At 39.8% G+C, this 14,307-nt stretch overlaps 1 protein-coding gene across 1 annotated transcript; it reads left to right on the forward strand.

The window, feature by feature from the left end:
- The first annotated feature begins 605 nt into the window (after positions 1-605).
- Positions 606-13,289, forward strand: LOC116221052 (N-acylethanolamine-hydrolyzing acid amidase). Its single transcript, XM_031570066.1, has 11 exons — positions 606-1,177; positions 2,438-2,602; positions 3,302-3,425; positions 3,520-3,610; positions 3,698-3,774; positions 8,606-8,778; positions 9,035-9,094; positions 9,177-9,243; positions 9,326-9,354; positions 11,691-11,754; positions 11,887-13,289. The coding sequence occupies exons 1-11, from the start codon at positions 1,002-1,004 to the stop codon at positions 11,896-11,898; spliced, it is 1,038 nt and encodes a 345-aa protein (XP_031425926.1). The 5' UTR covers positions 606-1,001; the 3' UTR covers positions 11,899-13,289.
- Positions 13,290-14,307: the final 1,018 nt, after the last annotated feature.

Raw genomic sequence — 14,307 nt, forward strand, 5'->3', positions numbered from 1 at the left:
AAGAGAGAGAACATTTGGTTAGTAGACATCAATTTGATGAACAGATAAAGAGATACATTTCGGTAAACAATATCAGTAGCAGTATTAGCATTAACAATATTGATATAGAAGGAGAGGAAGAGGGAGAGGCTGCCTGGCAAGGTGTATAGGAATTTTGTTTCGGTTTAGGGTGGTAGGATACAATATTAGTGTACAACTGGCTGGCGACAGCCACAACATGCACCACATGCTGTACCCGGGATCCATAAAGACCCTCCTTCACAGTACAACATGTGCTGTCTGTAGCCCAGTTTGATTGATATTGAGAATTTTAAATGTGTTTAGTTGTGATGAGCTATGTTTCGTTATGTTGGCTGGATTTGTAGTTATACAATTAGTAAGGGTGGCAGGATACAATAGCAGGGTAAGTGCAGTGCAGTACAATAGCAAGTTATTTAGAACAGTCACCTTTTAAACCCACGGAGAACACATTTGCCTGCAGCATTAATCAGATTGTAGGTTCATTCACATAGTGACTCACTCCAGCACAGCTGGTGGCGGCAGTTTCCACCTAATTAGTTTGGTCACCATCAGCAGAAGAAGCTGAGTGGTACAGTTATCACGAAAATGTTAATGTCACTTTCTCTGTGTGTGGAGATCTATGTAGCCTATAAACCCATGTTTGACACAGAACTCGTGATGAGACGTTTGGTACAGAGGTACTGAAGTTGGTTTAATTTTCGCAGAGCATACTGCTTCGAAACAATGTGTCGAAGCTTGTATCAAACTGCCATTTCCACGTGAATGGTGACGTCGGAATCATCGTACGTCACTTAAACACCGTACAGGGTTTGAGCCAAACGATGTTTGGCCCTATTCCGTAAGCCTACCACATCAACTTCTGCAAACCACCTGATGTCACTGTGCTGTCTGTCTTCGACGCTTCGGACCTTTTTTTGGCACAATCTGGAAGAAGCTTTAAAAGCTTCACAAAACTTTGTTCACCCATCCTTACATAGAACATGGCTATGATTATGGTAGAACTATGGATTATCAGCATGACAGCGTTTTGTATTGCAGACGTTAGTCCACCTTTCCTTACTGTAAATCTGGATGTACCGCCAGAGGAACGATGGGCACCACTTGTGGAATTGTTCGACGTTAGTTTACTACGACAAGCTGCAGCAGAAGTAACTTGGTAAGTTGTGCATCACGAGTCTTTCGCCTCTAAGTGGTCTTCTTGCGTCTAGGCCTATACAATTGTTGTAACTCTGGCAAATTAGGCTACTGCATATAGTATGCTACCAAAATTCTTGTGACGGCGACATGAAGATTAATTTCCAGCCAAATATGTTGAAAAGTGGTCCATTTCTCGAGGCACTCCAGGGACACCTGCTGGTCAATGGAAATACGATACGAGATGACAGCGCATCCTGTACGGTAGTCAGTGGGTTATCAAAGGCCAGATTCTTTAACATATATACATATGAAAGTCATGTCAAATAAAGAAATATGCCTAGTTTATTTTAAGCATTTATGGTTAGTGTTATTTCGTAAATGAAATTGAACGTATAATTTAGGTATTAGTCTTTTCATAGTAATTGCAATGCCTGCCTGTAGCCTATATAATGTAATATAATACAATATAGGTAATATGATAAGTGAGTGTTTATCTAGGTAGTGTAAGCCATTTTGACATTAAAGGTTCTTTAAAATGACAGAGGGGAAAATATATTTGCAAATGATCCATGACAACATGAAATAACAACAAAATAATTAGGCTTATGATATATTTCATGAAGATTATAGCCTACAAGCTGGATAAATCAAATCAGAGTGCTTCAAGTTGGTTCAGCCTTGATTCAAGGGTAACATCATTACAAAACTCAAGTTCAGTAGCTATTTACAAAACTCAAGTTTAGTAGCTAATTACAAAACTCAAGTTTAGTAGCTATTCATGTGATTTGATTTAGGAAAACACATTGAGCACTACACCCTCAGTTTCTGGATTGAAATCTACTTCAATTGGGTTGTCAAAATCCAACAATGTGTCCTTGCACAGACAGGGCATTGGATGTATATATAAGTAATGTTGCTTCATATAATTAAAGGAACAATATGTAACATTGACAGCAAGTGTTTAAAATGAAACGCTTCCAGACCACTATGTTGGTCAGCTTACCTGCGCTAGGTACTGACTAGAAACATACACACGGTCAGCTGACCTGTGCTATACTGACTAGAAACATACACACGGTCAGCTTACCTGTGCCAGGTACTGACTAGAAACATACACACAGGCTATAATGGCCATATATTTTTAAGGCACTATTTGTGTATTACATAATGTCATTTACATTGTGCTGCATATACCATAGGAATTGTGTCCAAACATCTGGGTCATTTTTGAGGCTGTGTGACAGAAAAACCTCATTTGAACTATCTTATTGTATTGTAGGTCAATGGTACCCAAATGGGTTCACCATGCCGCTATACCCATTCTGAAGCACCTGGAAAACAATTTGCCCCCACCATATGGCAAAGAGTTACAAGGAATGGCATCTTATTATGGAATTAACATTTCCGAAATGATTCTGCTCAATTTTGCCTATGAATTTACAGCGTAAGTATAATCTAAAGTGACAAAATATTTGATTTAATTTGACTTTGTTCATACCACTTGGTTGAACTATACAATAGTACATAACTCTCTGACTGTAATAGAATGTTATTGTTTACATTTCTCAGTATTATCTTTATCTGCCGCATATATTGATTACCACACAGAATAATTTGGATGTGTAATTCTGTCCTTGTCTTCCTGGGGGGGGGGGGTCACAGGGGAAGGTATATTGGGTTGCTCTTTATTTTCTTTCCCAAAACATACACATTATAAAATGGTAGAAACAGGACTACGCCACTTGATAGAACAATTACACAGTGTACAGTCTGCTCTACACAAAAACATGTTCTCCCCGGTGGTCAAAATGTTTGTTTACACTTAAATCAATAAATGGTTCACACTTAATCAACCAGGTGTATGGTTGTTAATTACCATCTGTCTTGCCCCACTCTGTTCCTTTGACCAGAGTATAGATCAAGCTGGATTCTTTCTTAGGACCCCTTTCTACCTGTCTCCAACCCCTGTAGTCAAAATAATCATATATACTGTACATGGATAGCCAAGAAACAGTTTAGCCATCAAGTACAGTTCAGTGTTGTTGGTATTGATAATGTGTACTGTATCAAAAAATGTTATGCGTAACTTCATGTAACGCTTAATCATTTTTCCTGAACATAACGTTGTCTTCACTTACGATAGGTTTTGCACTAGTGTTATAGCTCAGGACTCGAAAGGAAACCTCTACCATGGTCGAAATCTAGATTATCCCTATGGTCATATCAGAAATATCACCATTGATGTCAGTTTCATAAGAAATGGAAAGGTAATGTCTGTTCAAATGTAAAAAAAAATACTTGTTTAGTTTCTCAGTTTGTGATTGTTCAAATTTCACTTACTATATCTATTTACATTTGCAGGAGTTGTACAGAGGAACCACGTTTGCTGGTTACATCGGTCTGTGGACGGGACAGAGTTCCAAAAAATTTAGTGTGACGGGAAACGAGCGCTGTAGGAATGAACTCTTCAGTTGTCATATTGTTGTACATACCAAGTAATCTTGGTAAGAAATGCATAACAGTGTCTGTATGTTTACAGCAAAAGCAGGCCAATGGTGGGACAATCTGATTGCTGCAGTAATGAAGAACATGCCTGCTGGCTGGTTGTTGAGACAGGTGTGTTCACAATTAAATGAATGATTTAGTGGTTCATTGCAACATTTCAACTGCCCTTGTTCAGATAATGTCTTCCCAGAAGCTATTTCTGTTTCTGTTTGATAGGACATTTAAACAGTGGCCCTGGGAGCTCAACCCACTGCAACGCAAGAAAACATCATCAATTTGACAAAACATACACAGCATTTAGAAAATGCACTGCAAATTCAGGCAACACAGTACAGAAACGTGCTGGAATCACACCATACGGAAGGGTTTACAGAGGACACTTAGAAGTGCTCAACACGTCTGGATTGGGTGAAACATGCTATGTTAGCTGGCTAAAACATTAATGCTTACTTTCAGTTACCCTCACTTTGATTATTTTTAGCAGTTAGTAAAAATTCTTCCTTTATACGAACGCGTGACAGTTGGAAAGGTTTCAGCTGGTGGTCTGTTGGACCTGCTGAAGGGAAGGAGAATTCACATTGAGTGCTTGGTGAGCATTAACAGAGAATGATTTTATGTGATTATGTTACACGTTATTACAATGACAATAACTGTAGAGTTTTTTTTTTTTACCTCACTCCATGCATTAACGCTATTTTAAAACATGTCGAGAGGTTTGCCATAAGCCAGTGACATTTGTCATTTGCTATCGATAACGTTTATTCATCTCAATGTTAGCTAATGTTTGCAGCCTAGCGTTTTAAGAGTTTAAGGCCTGTTTTTCTGTTTCTCCAATGTTCAAGTCTTTTAGGGACCCTCAACTTTGCTAGGTTAAAGGTGGCTTTATGGGAACCTTATTGTCTATTTTTAGTGTGCTAGTCAGCTAGGTTGTCATCCGTTGTCTGTCTTGTTGAAACTGTCATTTTTAATAGATTTAGTAAAACACATGTTTACAGTTTTAGTTTGTTTAATTGAACATGATTCCATATTTCTCTCTCTCTCTCTTTTTCCCACAGCTGTTCACATTGTTTTTGGTTTTTGCCTGTTCTATTTTCAGCATCTTAGGTATGGAAACATCATGGATTTTGCAACACTTTTTAGGACAAACAGTGCAACATCCATATCATGAAGCCTGTGACCTAAGAGACCTAGGCTGGACAGGTAAAGATGTAAAAAAAATGATTATCAAATTATTAAGGCATTGGCTCCCACAACAAAATGGCTAGTTCCAATGCAGTTTTAGAGATTTTAAGTTGTCCACCCCAGCAAAAGATGATGTGCACTTTTACACTGCACAAGTATTAAGAGAAGTGATGTCACTGAAAAAATAAAAAGCAATGAGAATATGTACAACATTGTATTTTGTCTTGTTTCACACAGTAATACGTAATTGCTGTTTGATTAGTTTTGTGTGCTTTAGGCAGGTAAAACATTTAAGATCAACTGTGGTTTTATATTGAGATTGAGCATCAAGCATTTAACTTCACGCAGTAGGATTACCGTGCTAGTGTAAGAGTTTCATAAAATGAATACGATCTAGATTTTCTTTTTCTTATTGGATTTAATACATTTCATACCTAGCTAGTCTTTCAGCCCTTAATATGCTAGAATCTAGTACTGATAGACGGGCGGTTATCTGTTGTGAAGCAAAGTGCATACAAAGCCACCGGCTAGGTGCACTCCTGAAATAAACTTGTTTTTCTTCAAAGTTAGATTTTAAAAAAATGGCGAAAATTGTCACATTGAGTCACAAGGGTGACAACGTGTCTGAACGTGTCTGAAAGCCTCTTTGCCCAATGAAAGTCATAGGTTTCATTTTATTAGTCAACCTACCGTTAGTTTAACTTGGTCGTCCCCTATACGCAGTTCTGAAAGTAACTATTAATGTTATAGCCAGCTAACATAGCATGTTTCACACAATCCAGATGTGTTCATCAGACGTGTCCTCTGGATATATTTCTGTTATCAGTTGGTGTCATTGCAGCTTGTTTCTGTAATGTGTTCACTTTTAAGATTATGACCTATTGTCCTACGTTGTTATTAGTTTATTTGCTACTGGTCTTTGATGTACATCATTTTCAGTCAAATATAAACTTGAAACAAAATTCACAAATTTTGAACAAATGTACAAAAATTACCAAAATGAGATGAGCTGGTTATTTTGCATAAGTGGCTTTATTGCAGAGAATGCGGCGCCGGCGGTTACAAACATGAAAAAGAAGGGTACGGGACTGTAAAATGTTCTGGAAATCACTGGCACATCAGTGGGCCGCGGATTATTTTCTGGTCAGAATGGTGGTCCCTGGGACAAAACCAGTTGAAAACCCCTGCTCTAGGTGGTTCTTTGCAGTCATTTGACTATGTCAAAGCAGTCTCTAGAACTGCAATTTATTGATGAGACATTTGAAAGGAAGAAACTAAAGTTCTTGAGATTACTTGGAAGTATGTGCTCCCAACCATGCATCAGTTTGGAGAGGAATGAGTATGGTATGACGCACTAGGAACTGTGCTGATATACAACAGTGCAATCATGAATAACCCGGGGCTCCCCATTCCCCCATACCAATGTTGAGCCTTCTCAAGGCATCATCAAGGTGAAAGATACTAAATATTCAATGACAAATTGTGATCCCTGACTTCTTTGGTGCGCTCATGAAGAATTGATTCCCTATTTTGCTTCCACTAAAAGCTTATGAAAACCCAGTACACCAGAGCCCCAAGTTGAACTTGTGATGGGAGATGTCTTTGGTATGGGGACAATGGTTGTTTCTGTGAAGCAGGTGGGCCCTGCAGACTGGTTCAGGGAGAGGTTGAATATAGAGGTGAATACCTCCACTAACTGGTTGGTGCACACGCCTGGAATGCCATCTGGCCCTGGTGACTTCACAGGGTTTACTCTTTTAAAAGCTCTCCTCACATCAGCCCTGCATAGGCACAGAGTGCAGTCATCCTGGTCCTCAGCTAGTCTTGCCATAGGGATGGCGTTGCTCGCCTCAAAACGTGCATAAAAGGTGTTTGTCGGGAAGAGAGGCGCCGGGCTGGGCATCACTGCTATTTCTCCCTTTGTAGTCTGGTGATGGAGTACAGTCCACGCCACACCTGTTTGGGGTGGTACTTGTGATAATTAGACCCCAACTTGTCCCTGTAGGTTCTTTTGACATCTTGATGGCTTTCCGTAGGTCATATCTGGACTTCCTCATGGCCTCCAGGTCCCCAAAGCTGAGACAGAGTCTGCGTATTCATCAATGTCCCCATCAGGCCTCCAGGTCTCCAGAGCTGAGACAGAGTCTGTGTATTCATCAATGTCCCCATCAGCTGCAGCACAGAACATCTGCCAGTCTGTGGTTTCAAAGCAGTCCTGGAGAGTGGCAATAGCTTCCTCACTCCAGCATTGAGCCGCCTGGAGAAAAAAAAAAACATTTTCTTCCTATTTTAGATGTTGTATGTAGGTTGGCAGGAGAAGAATGTAGCTGACAGTGGCTCTGCATTCAACTCGTAGTTCTTTGTTTAGTATTATTTGTATTGTTTTTACTTTTGTATGCACTGCACTGTACAGTATGATCGACAAGCACTTTTGGAAGTTCGTTTGTCACTGGATACAGACTTTTTCTCAACTCAACGGAGTACGTGCTGCGATCCCTTTGTCCTGCCGCCATTGTGTTTACCAATACGCCGAGAGAAGAAGAGAAGAGGCAAATGTGCCAGTATTCTATGCAGATCACAATCGAGATACTGTAATCCACTGTTACCAAACATTTTGCTGGCAAATGTTCAATCTTTGGACAATAAAATGGTCTGAACTTCACACATGGATTAACTTCCAGCGGGTCATTGCGAACTGCTGCATGCTAGCCTTTACTGAGACCTGGCTAGACCTTACGCTACCTGACTCGGCCGTTACCCCGGCTGTTTTTTCCATCTACCGGCAGGACAGAACTATGGAGTTGGGTAAACACAGAGGCGGTGGGGTCTGCATTGTGGTAAACTCTGGGGTTCAAAAACATTTCTCTCCAGACCTGGAGTTCTTAGTCGTAAAAGTCAGTCCCTTCTACCTCCGTCTGGACTTCAGCTCCGCCATAGCAGTCAACATACCACCGCATGCGGATCACATAGCAGTCAACATACTGTACCACCGCATGTGGATCACATAGCAGTCAACACACCACCGCATGCGGATCACATAGCAGTCATCACACCACCGCATGTGGATCACATAGCAGTCAACACACCACCGCATGCGGATCACATAGCAGTCATCACACCACCTCATGCGGATCACATAGCAGTCATCACACCACCGCATGCGGATCACATAGCAGTCAACACACCACCGCATGCGGATCACATAGCAGTCAACATACTGTACCACCGCATGCGGATCACATAGCAGTCAACATACTGTACCACCGCATGCGGATCACATAGCAGTCAACATACTGTACCACCGCATGTGGATCACATAGCAGTCAACACACCACCGCATGCGGATCACATAGCAGTCAACATACTGTACCACCGCATGTGGATCACATAGCAGTCAACATACCACCGCATGCGGATCACATAGCAGTCAACATCACATAGCAGTCAACATACCACCGCATGCGGATCACATAGCAGTCAACATACCACCGCAAGAATAATAATTAAGGTATTTACCTATTTGTAAGCTAGCTAGAAAAACGCTAGAAGGAAAAATTCAACTTTTAACTTTTGAATCTGAAAACATTTGCAGAGGTCCAGACCTTGTCGACCCCATAGCTGGTAACGGCCATGATCCCAACTGTTAATATTGTTCTGAGGTTTTCACCCTGTGCTTAAAACCGTTAAATATAATGCAGCTGCTGATGGTCAATTCTGTCATTGCAGTGTTAATGTTTTACCTCTCATGTACTGTTGAAAGACTTTGGAGGAAGCTGCCAACTTCCAGGAGGCTGTGATGCGCTTGTCCACGGTTCCCCTCATTACAGATGTGTACTACATCATTGGCGGGGTTCATCCAGGGGAAGGGGTTGTGGTTACGAGAGATAGAGGAGGCCCAGCTGACATTTGGCCTCTGGACCTTCTTAATGGAGGGTAAGACACAAGGAGGATGTGGTCCTTTCAATAGTTGCTACTTTTATAACACAATGTTTTACTGACGAATAACCTTTTTTACTTTTATAACACAATGTTTTACTGACAAATATCCTTTCTTACTTTTATAACACAATGTTTTACTGACGAATATCCTTTCTTACTTTTATAACACAATGTTTTACTGACGAATATCCTTTCTTACTTTTATAACACAATGTTTTACTGACGAATATCCTTTCCTTCTTTTTTGTAGATGGTATTTGGTAGAAGTAAACTCTGACCACTGGCTGCCTGCTCTTGATGATTATCAAAGGTGTGTATCTCATATCTGAAAATGACCCAGAGGCTGGTACATTATAGGACATATAACACACTCACTACTTCATCTCTTTCAGAATTGCTGCCAGATGGACATTAAATCGTATCGGCCGTGATAATATGAACTTTGAAATGCTCTATGAGGTAATTTTCATTACATTTGCTTTAAATTAAGAAAGTATTAATATGTAACTCAAAATATGTTTGTTCACTCTTTTCTCTTCAGGTTTTGTCAGTTGGCGCAGTATGCAACAGGTAAAAAAGAATTGTAACATGTGAGGTAGTTTCTCAGTATACTCACTCTTTGTATTGCACACTTGGATTTATTTCCCTGTCAAGTTTAGTCTGGCTTTCCCTGCCATTCTGATATATTTGCCTTCCTTTTGACATATGCTTTTGTGTGTTGAGGAATATCAGGACCATACACAGAACAGAACAAAGTAAGATCAGGAATGTTGTACCAAACCGAGCAACCAAATTTCGACAAAATAGATAGAAATTTGACAATAAGCACTATGACAGTTGCAGGGCTCATGGGTAAGTGTTGGGTTTAATACTGAAATGTATAAGGTGGGGCCATATTGTTTCTTAAAGGTCCAGGTGAGCGGGGCATGTTGTCACACAGTTGATCTAACAAAGACTGCAAACAATATCAACTTGGGGAAAACGTGCCAAATGAAACACCCTAATCTTGGCCACATATGTCATATTCATTAGATTGACATAGAATAACTCAGTGCAAAATTATTAGCTATTAACTTTAGACCGCCGTAATTGCCCGACTATTACCTGCGGTTTATACATTGATTTTGAAAAATGACTGCAGCCATGCGGTTAATACTTGGGTGCATCCTATACACGGGAATGCCTTTTCTTTCGCCTGGTAGACCAAGTAACGCGCACAGTAACTCTGCCGGATAAAGCGTGAATAGGTCTCTCTCGCTCTCCCTCCCTCTTTCACATACAAAAAACAACATCGGATAGAGATCACATTTTCATTCCCACTCAGTCACATTCAGTCTTCCATAATGATGAAGTAAGGATTGTTGTGTATTCCTACCAGACTATATTTAACTAGATGCTATGGAGTGCGAACATCTGCAAGAGGTGTGTGAGTTCTCATGCCAGTTAACCTGGCTATGAACTATCCTAGCTATCTCTTGCATAGGGAACCATGATAACAGTTGGCAGCTGCTAGCATGTGATGAACTCATGTTAACATGTGTGAAAATGAACTTGTTAATATGAAGGGGCTGCCCCTGAGGGTTTCTACCTTTTCCTATTATAATTGTATAAGTTAAATTGAGAAGACTAGCTATCATCTCATGCAAATGGAACTCACTTAACCGGTTTAAGGTTATTAAACAGTTTCCTTAGCAAGCTAGCTAGCATTTAGATAACCATAGCAACCAGGAAACACAACATGAGCTGCAAAGTTTAATTTCTCAAAATCAGCTTCAAAGTGGTCACTTTGCAGAGAAGTCCCCCCTCCCCCTTGTCCTTCTCGAACACGTCAATTTAATGGGTACAATTCCAACTGCAAGCATGTCAGAATATGATCATTCATGGTACTAGGTCACCACTAGGTCATCTCTCCGTACTTCTTTCTTTCTTTTCTTGCCTTATTTAGCAGTACAAGCAGTTGTAGGTATAGGTGGATCTGGAAATTCTGCACATTCTCTGATATTCCTGTGGGACTGGCCCGCTAGCTTTATAGCAATATGTAAGCCTAGCCTTGTGGAAGACTCTGTGTATGGGCAGAGTGTACACAGGTAGGTAGGAGGACAGTCAGATAGGCCGTTCAATAGTTTCATCCAGGTGTTTTACAGCCCTGCAGCCCATCTGCAGCCCACAGATTTAGTTGTCGGAGCATTTCATTTATTCATTGCTATCTCGGATGTAAAGAGGATATTAAGAAATGTAACAAAAATGCTTCTGAAATAAATTGCCTACCCTGCCTTTAATGTCTTCTGACCTATGTTAATATTGAGATAGCACCCCTAGTTTTGGAGGAATGAACCTGTGTGACAACTCGCCCGCTCTTATATGGCATACATTGTTTAGTGCTGCAATGTGTGACAACTCGCCCCGCTCTTATATAGCATACATTGTTTAGTGCTCTTATATAGCATACATTGTATAGTGCTGCAATGTGTGACAACTCGCCCGCTCTTATATAGCATACATTGTATAGTGCTACAATGTGTGACAACTCGCCTGCACTTATATGGCATACATTGTATAGTGCTGCAATGCAATTATAAGTCAGTATGAGTCATCCACTCCGAACTTTTGAAATCTTTGAAATGTTCAAACAATAAACAATATTCTTGTATACCTGACCTGTTATATAAATTAGTAATACTATTGAAGAGACTGTTTCATGCTGCAAGCATGGGTTGTTGTCATGCAAGTATCATAAATGCAATGAGTCCCAGACATTGAGCAGGACAGGGACAACACTGATGTGCTGTACATGAGTAGACGTGGTGTGTCCAATAGGAAGTCAAAAGTCATCGTGTCAAGAGGAAGGGAAATATGATCATGCAGTCAGATCCTTTATGTTTTCATTTCACTTCTTCTATTTACAGGGCTACCATTTATACAACCGTGATGAGTGCTGCGGAACCTAAGTACGAGACTGTCTTGAGACAGGTGAATAATAATCTTCAGTTCATTCAGTGCTCATTCATCCAATCTTATTGTAAATGTTTTATTGTTCCATATGTTCTATATTCCATATTCCATACATGATGCTAACTTATTAACTTTACTTCATATTCACAGTGTACGAATTAGGTGGATTTGTAGAAATGGACATCAACCTTTATTGACTCCATTTTTGAATCCATAATGTGAATGGCCAGAGGTCCCTCCATTTTAGGTAGTGTCATAGTAAATGAATGCGTACTGTGTTCAAAAGTCTATAAAGTGTATAATGTGTGTACTGCATTTTGTATGTATGTTTATAATATGCAGCAGTTAGAACACAGTTGCCATATTTAAAATTTTGAAGCTTCAAAAGTATGGCTTTTTGCCCCTAGCTCTTGCCTCTCCGGCAGAAGACAGAGAGTATTTTTAATGGCAGTCTCTCTGATAGCAAAACTGTTTCTTGTGGTGTTCCACAAAGGGAGCTGCCTGGGTCTGCTTTTGTTTTCGGATGACACTACTCTTTTTACCTCTTCACACACGTTAGTGGAGCTGATAGAAAATCTTATTCTTGAGCTTCAAAATATAATAAGCTGGGTGAGAATGAACAAATTAGTGTTGAACATAGCAAAGACTAAATGTATTGTCTTTGGAAATAGGAACACCCTTGACAATGCCTCAGCACTTACTCTGTGAATCGATGACCTATATTTCATCGATGACCCTAGAGACAATTGTATTGTTATGGCGCTATATAAATAAAATTGAATTGAAATTGAATTGAAATTTGTCACCAAAACAAAACTGTTGGGAGTCAAGCTGGACAATTTGCTCTCTTGGTCATATCAAATTGATGATATTGTCACAAAAATGGGGAAAGGCATTACCAATGCAAGAAAATGTATTGCTTATGTTCCTTCCAACAGTATGGCTGATGATGTCAGGTCTATTGTGCTGTCACATTTGGAGTACTGCCCAGTTGTTTGGTCTAGTGCTGCCAGAAAACACAGACTGAAACTTCAAGTTGCTCAAAACAGAGCAGCCAGATTAACTTTAAATTGCTCTTTCCGTACAAATGTCATGGAAATGCACAAAGAGTTATCATGTCTAACTGTGGAAGCAAACTGTGAATATCATATTCTACGATTCATGCATAATGTGATTTGGAAAAAGACACCTCATTTCTTTTGTTAATGTTTGCTGCGGGCAGGCTTTTGCCATACATACACAACTCGCCACTGGTCTATTAGTTACATAGGTCTGATTGTGTTTTGTTCATTTCTTTTCACTTTTGTAATTTTGTTACTCTTGTACTAATTTTGTTAGTATGTTTTTTCTCTGTATAACCTGAACTGCTTTAACTTAAATGTGTATTCATGATGGACCCCAGGGAGACTAGTGAACACTTTGTGGACGCTAATGGGGATCCAAATAAACAATAAGAATACGAATATTTGATGTGATGATAAAAATGGCGGAGTGGCGCCATTACATGTAATATTCATAGTAACAATAAAGTACTTAACATTTTTGACAAGTAACACATGCATCATACTGTTGCTTAAAGGGTGTTAGAATGTTGTATTTGTTATGTATGTCTGTCTGTGTTAGCTGACTTCTAATGAGCTCTGTTCACTTTTCATGTAGCATGGGGCCCTAATTTCATCGATGGGCAAACAGCCGTCAACACACAAAGTCTGTGGCACATGACCTAAGGCTAACAAATAACTAGCGTTCAGCTAATGTCATAACATGAGCAAGATTCTAAGCGCAAACACAGCTGGGTCAGCGCAATGCTGGGGTGAGCAGAAAAAAGCAGTCAGGGATGCTAGGGTACGGCAGGCAAGCAGTGAGATGAATGCAATAACATCTGACTGAATTTCAGTGACCGTTTCACTGGAAACACCAGAAATTGCAATCAAGGCATTTGGCTTGATGGTTCCATTAAGAGCCGCAGAGAGAGTTTTGAACACTGAGTTTTAAACTGAATAAATGTGCTCTGTGCCGTACTTTAGACTGAATAAATGTACAGTACTTTAGACTGAATAAATGTGCAGTACTTTAGACTGAATAAATGTGCAGTACTTTAGACTGAATAAATGTGCTCTGTGCCGTACTTTAGACTGAATAAATGTGCAGTACTTTAAACTGAATAAATGTGCAGTACTTTAGACTGAATAAATGTGCTCTGTGTAGTACTTTAAACTGAATAAATGTGCTTTAAACTGAATAAATGTGCTCTGTGTAGTACTTTAAACTGAATAAATGTGCTCTGTGCCGTACTTTAAACTGAATAAATGTGCAGTACTTTAGACTGAATAAATGTGCAGTACTTTAGACTGAATAAATGTGCTGTGTAGTACTTTAAACTGAATAAATGTGCTCTGTGTAGTACTTTAAACTGAATAAGTGCCCAAGGGCACGTGATGATCACTCTTTCCAGTGCATATTTCCAATGCTTTCCCAATTCGCTTCCCAGTTCCCCCTCCCACAAATCCTAGCAAACTTTTGATATTCCAGAGAAATTATTTGCACATATATTACCAAGATAATGCCTTT

Source organism: Clupea harengus, chromosome 7 (assembly GCF_900700415.2).
Source record: "Clupea harengus chromosome 7, Ch_v2.0.2, whole genome shotgun sequence".
Classification (NCBI taxonomy): domain Eukaryota; kingdom Metazoa; phylum Chordata; class Actinopteri; order Clupeiformes; family Clupeidae; genus Clupea; species Clupea harengus.

Coding starts and splice junctions, on each gene's coding strand:
- LOC116221052 (XM_031570066.1), top strand. CDS start 1,002: ATGGCTATGATTATGGTAGAACTATGGATTATCAGCATGACAGCGTTT. Junction 1,178..2,437: donor GCTGCAGCAGAAGTAACTTG/GTAAGTTGTGCA, acceptor ATTGTATTGTAG/GTCAATGGTACCCAAATGGG. Junction 3,611..3,697: donor TGTGACGGGAAACGAGCGCT/GTAGGAATGAAC, acceptor GTATGTTTACAG/CAAAAGCAGGCCAATGGTGG.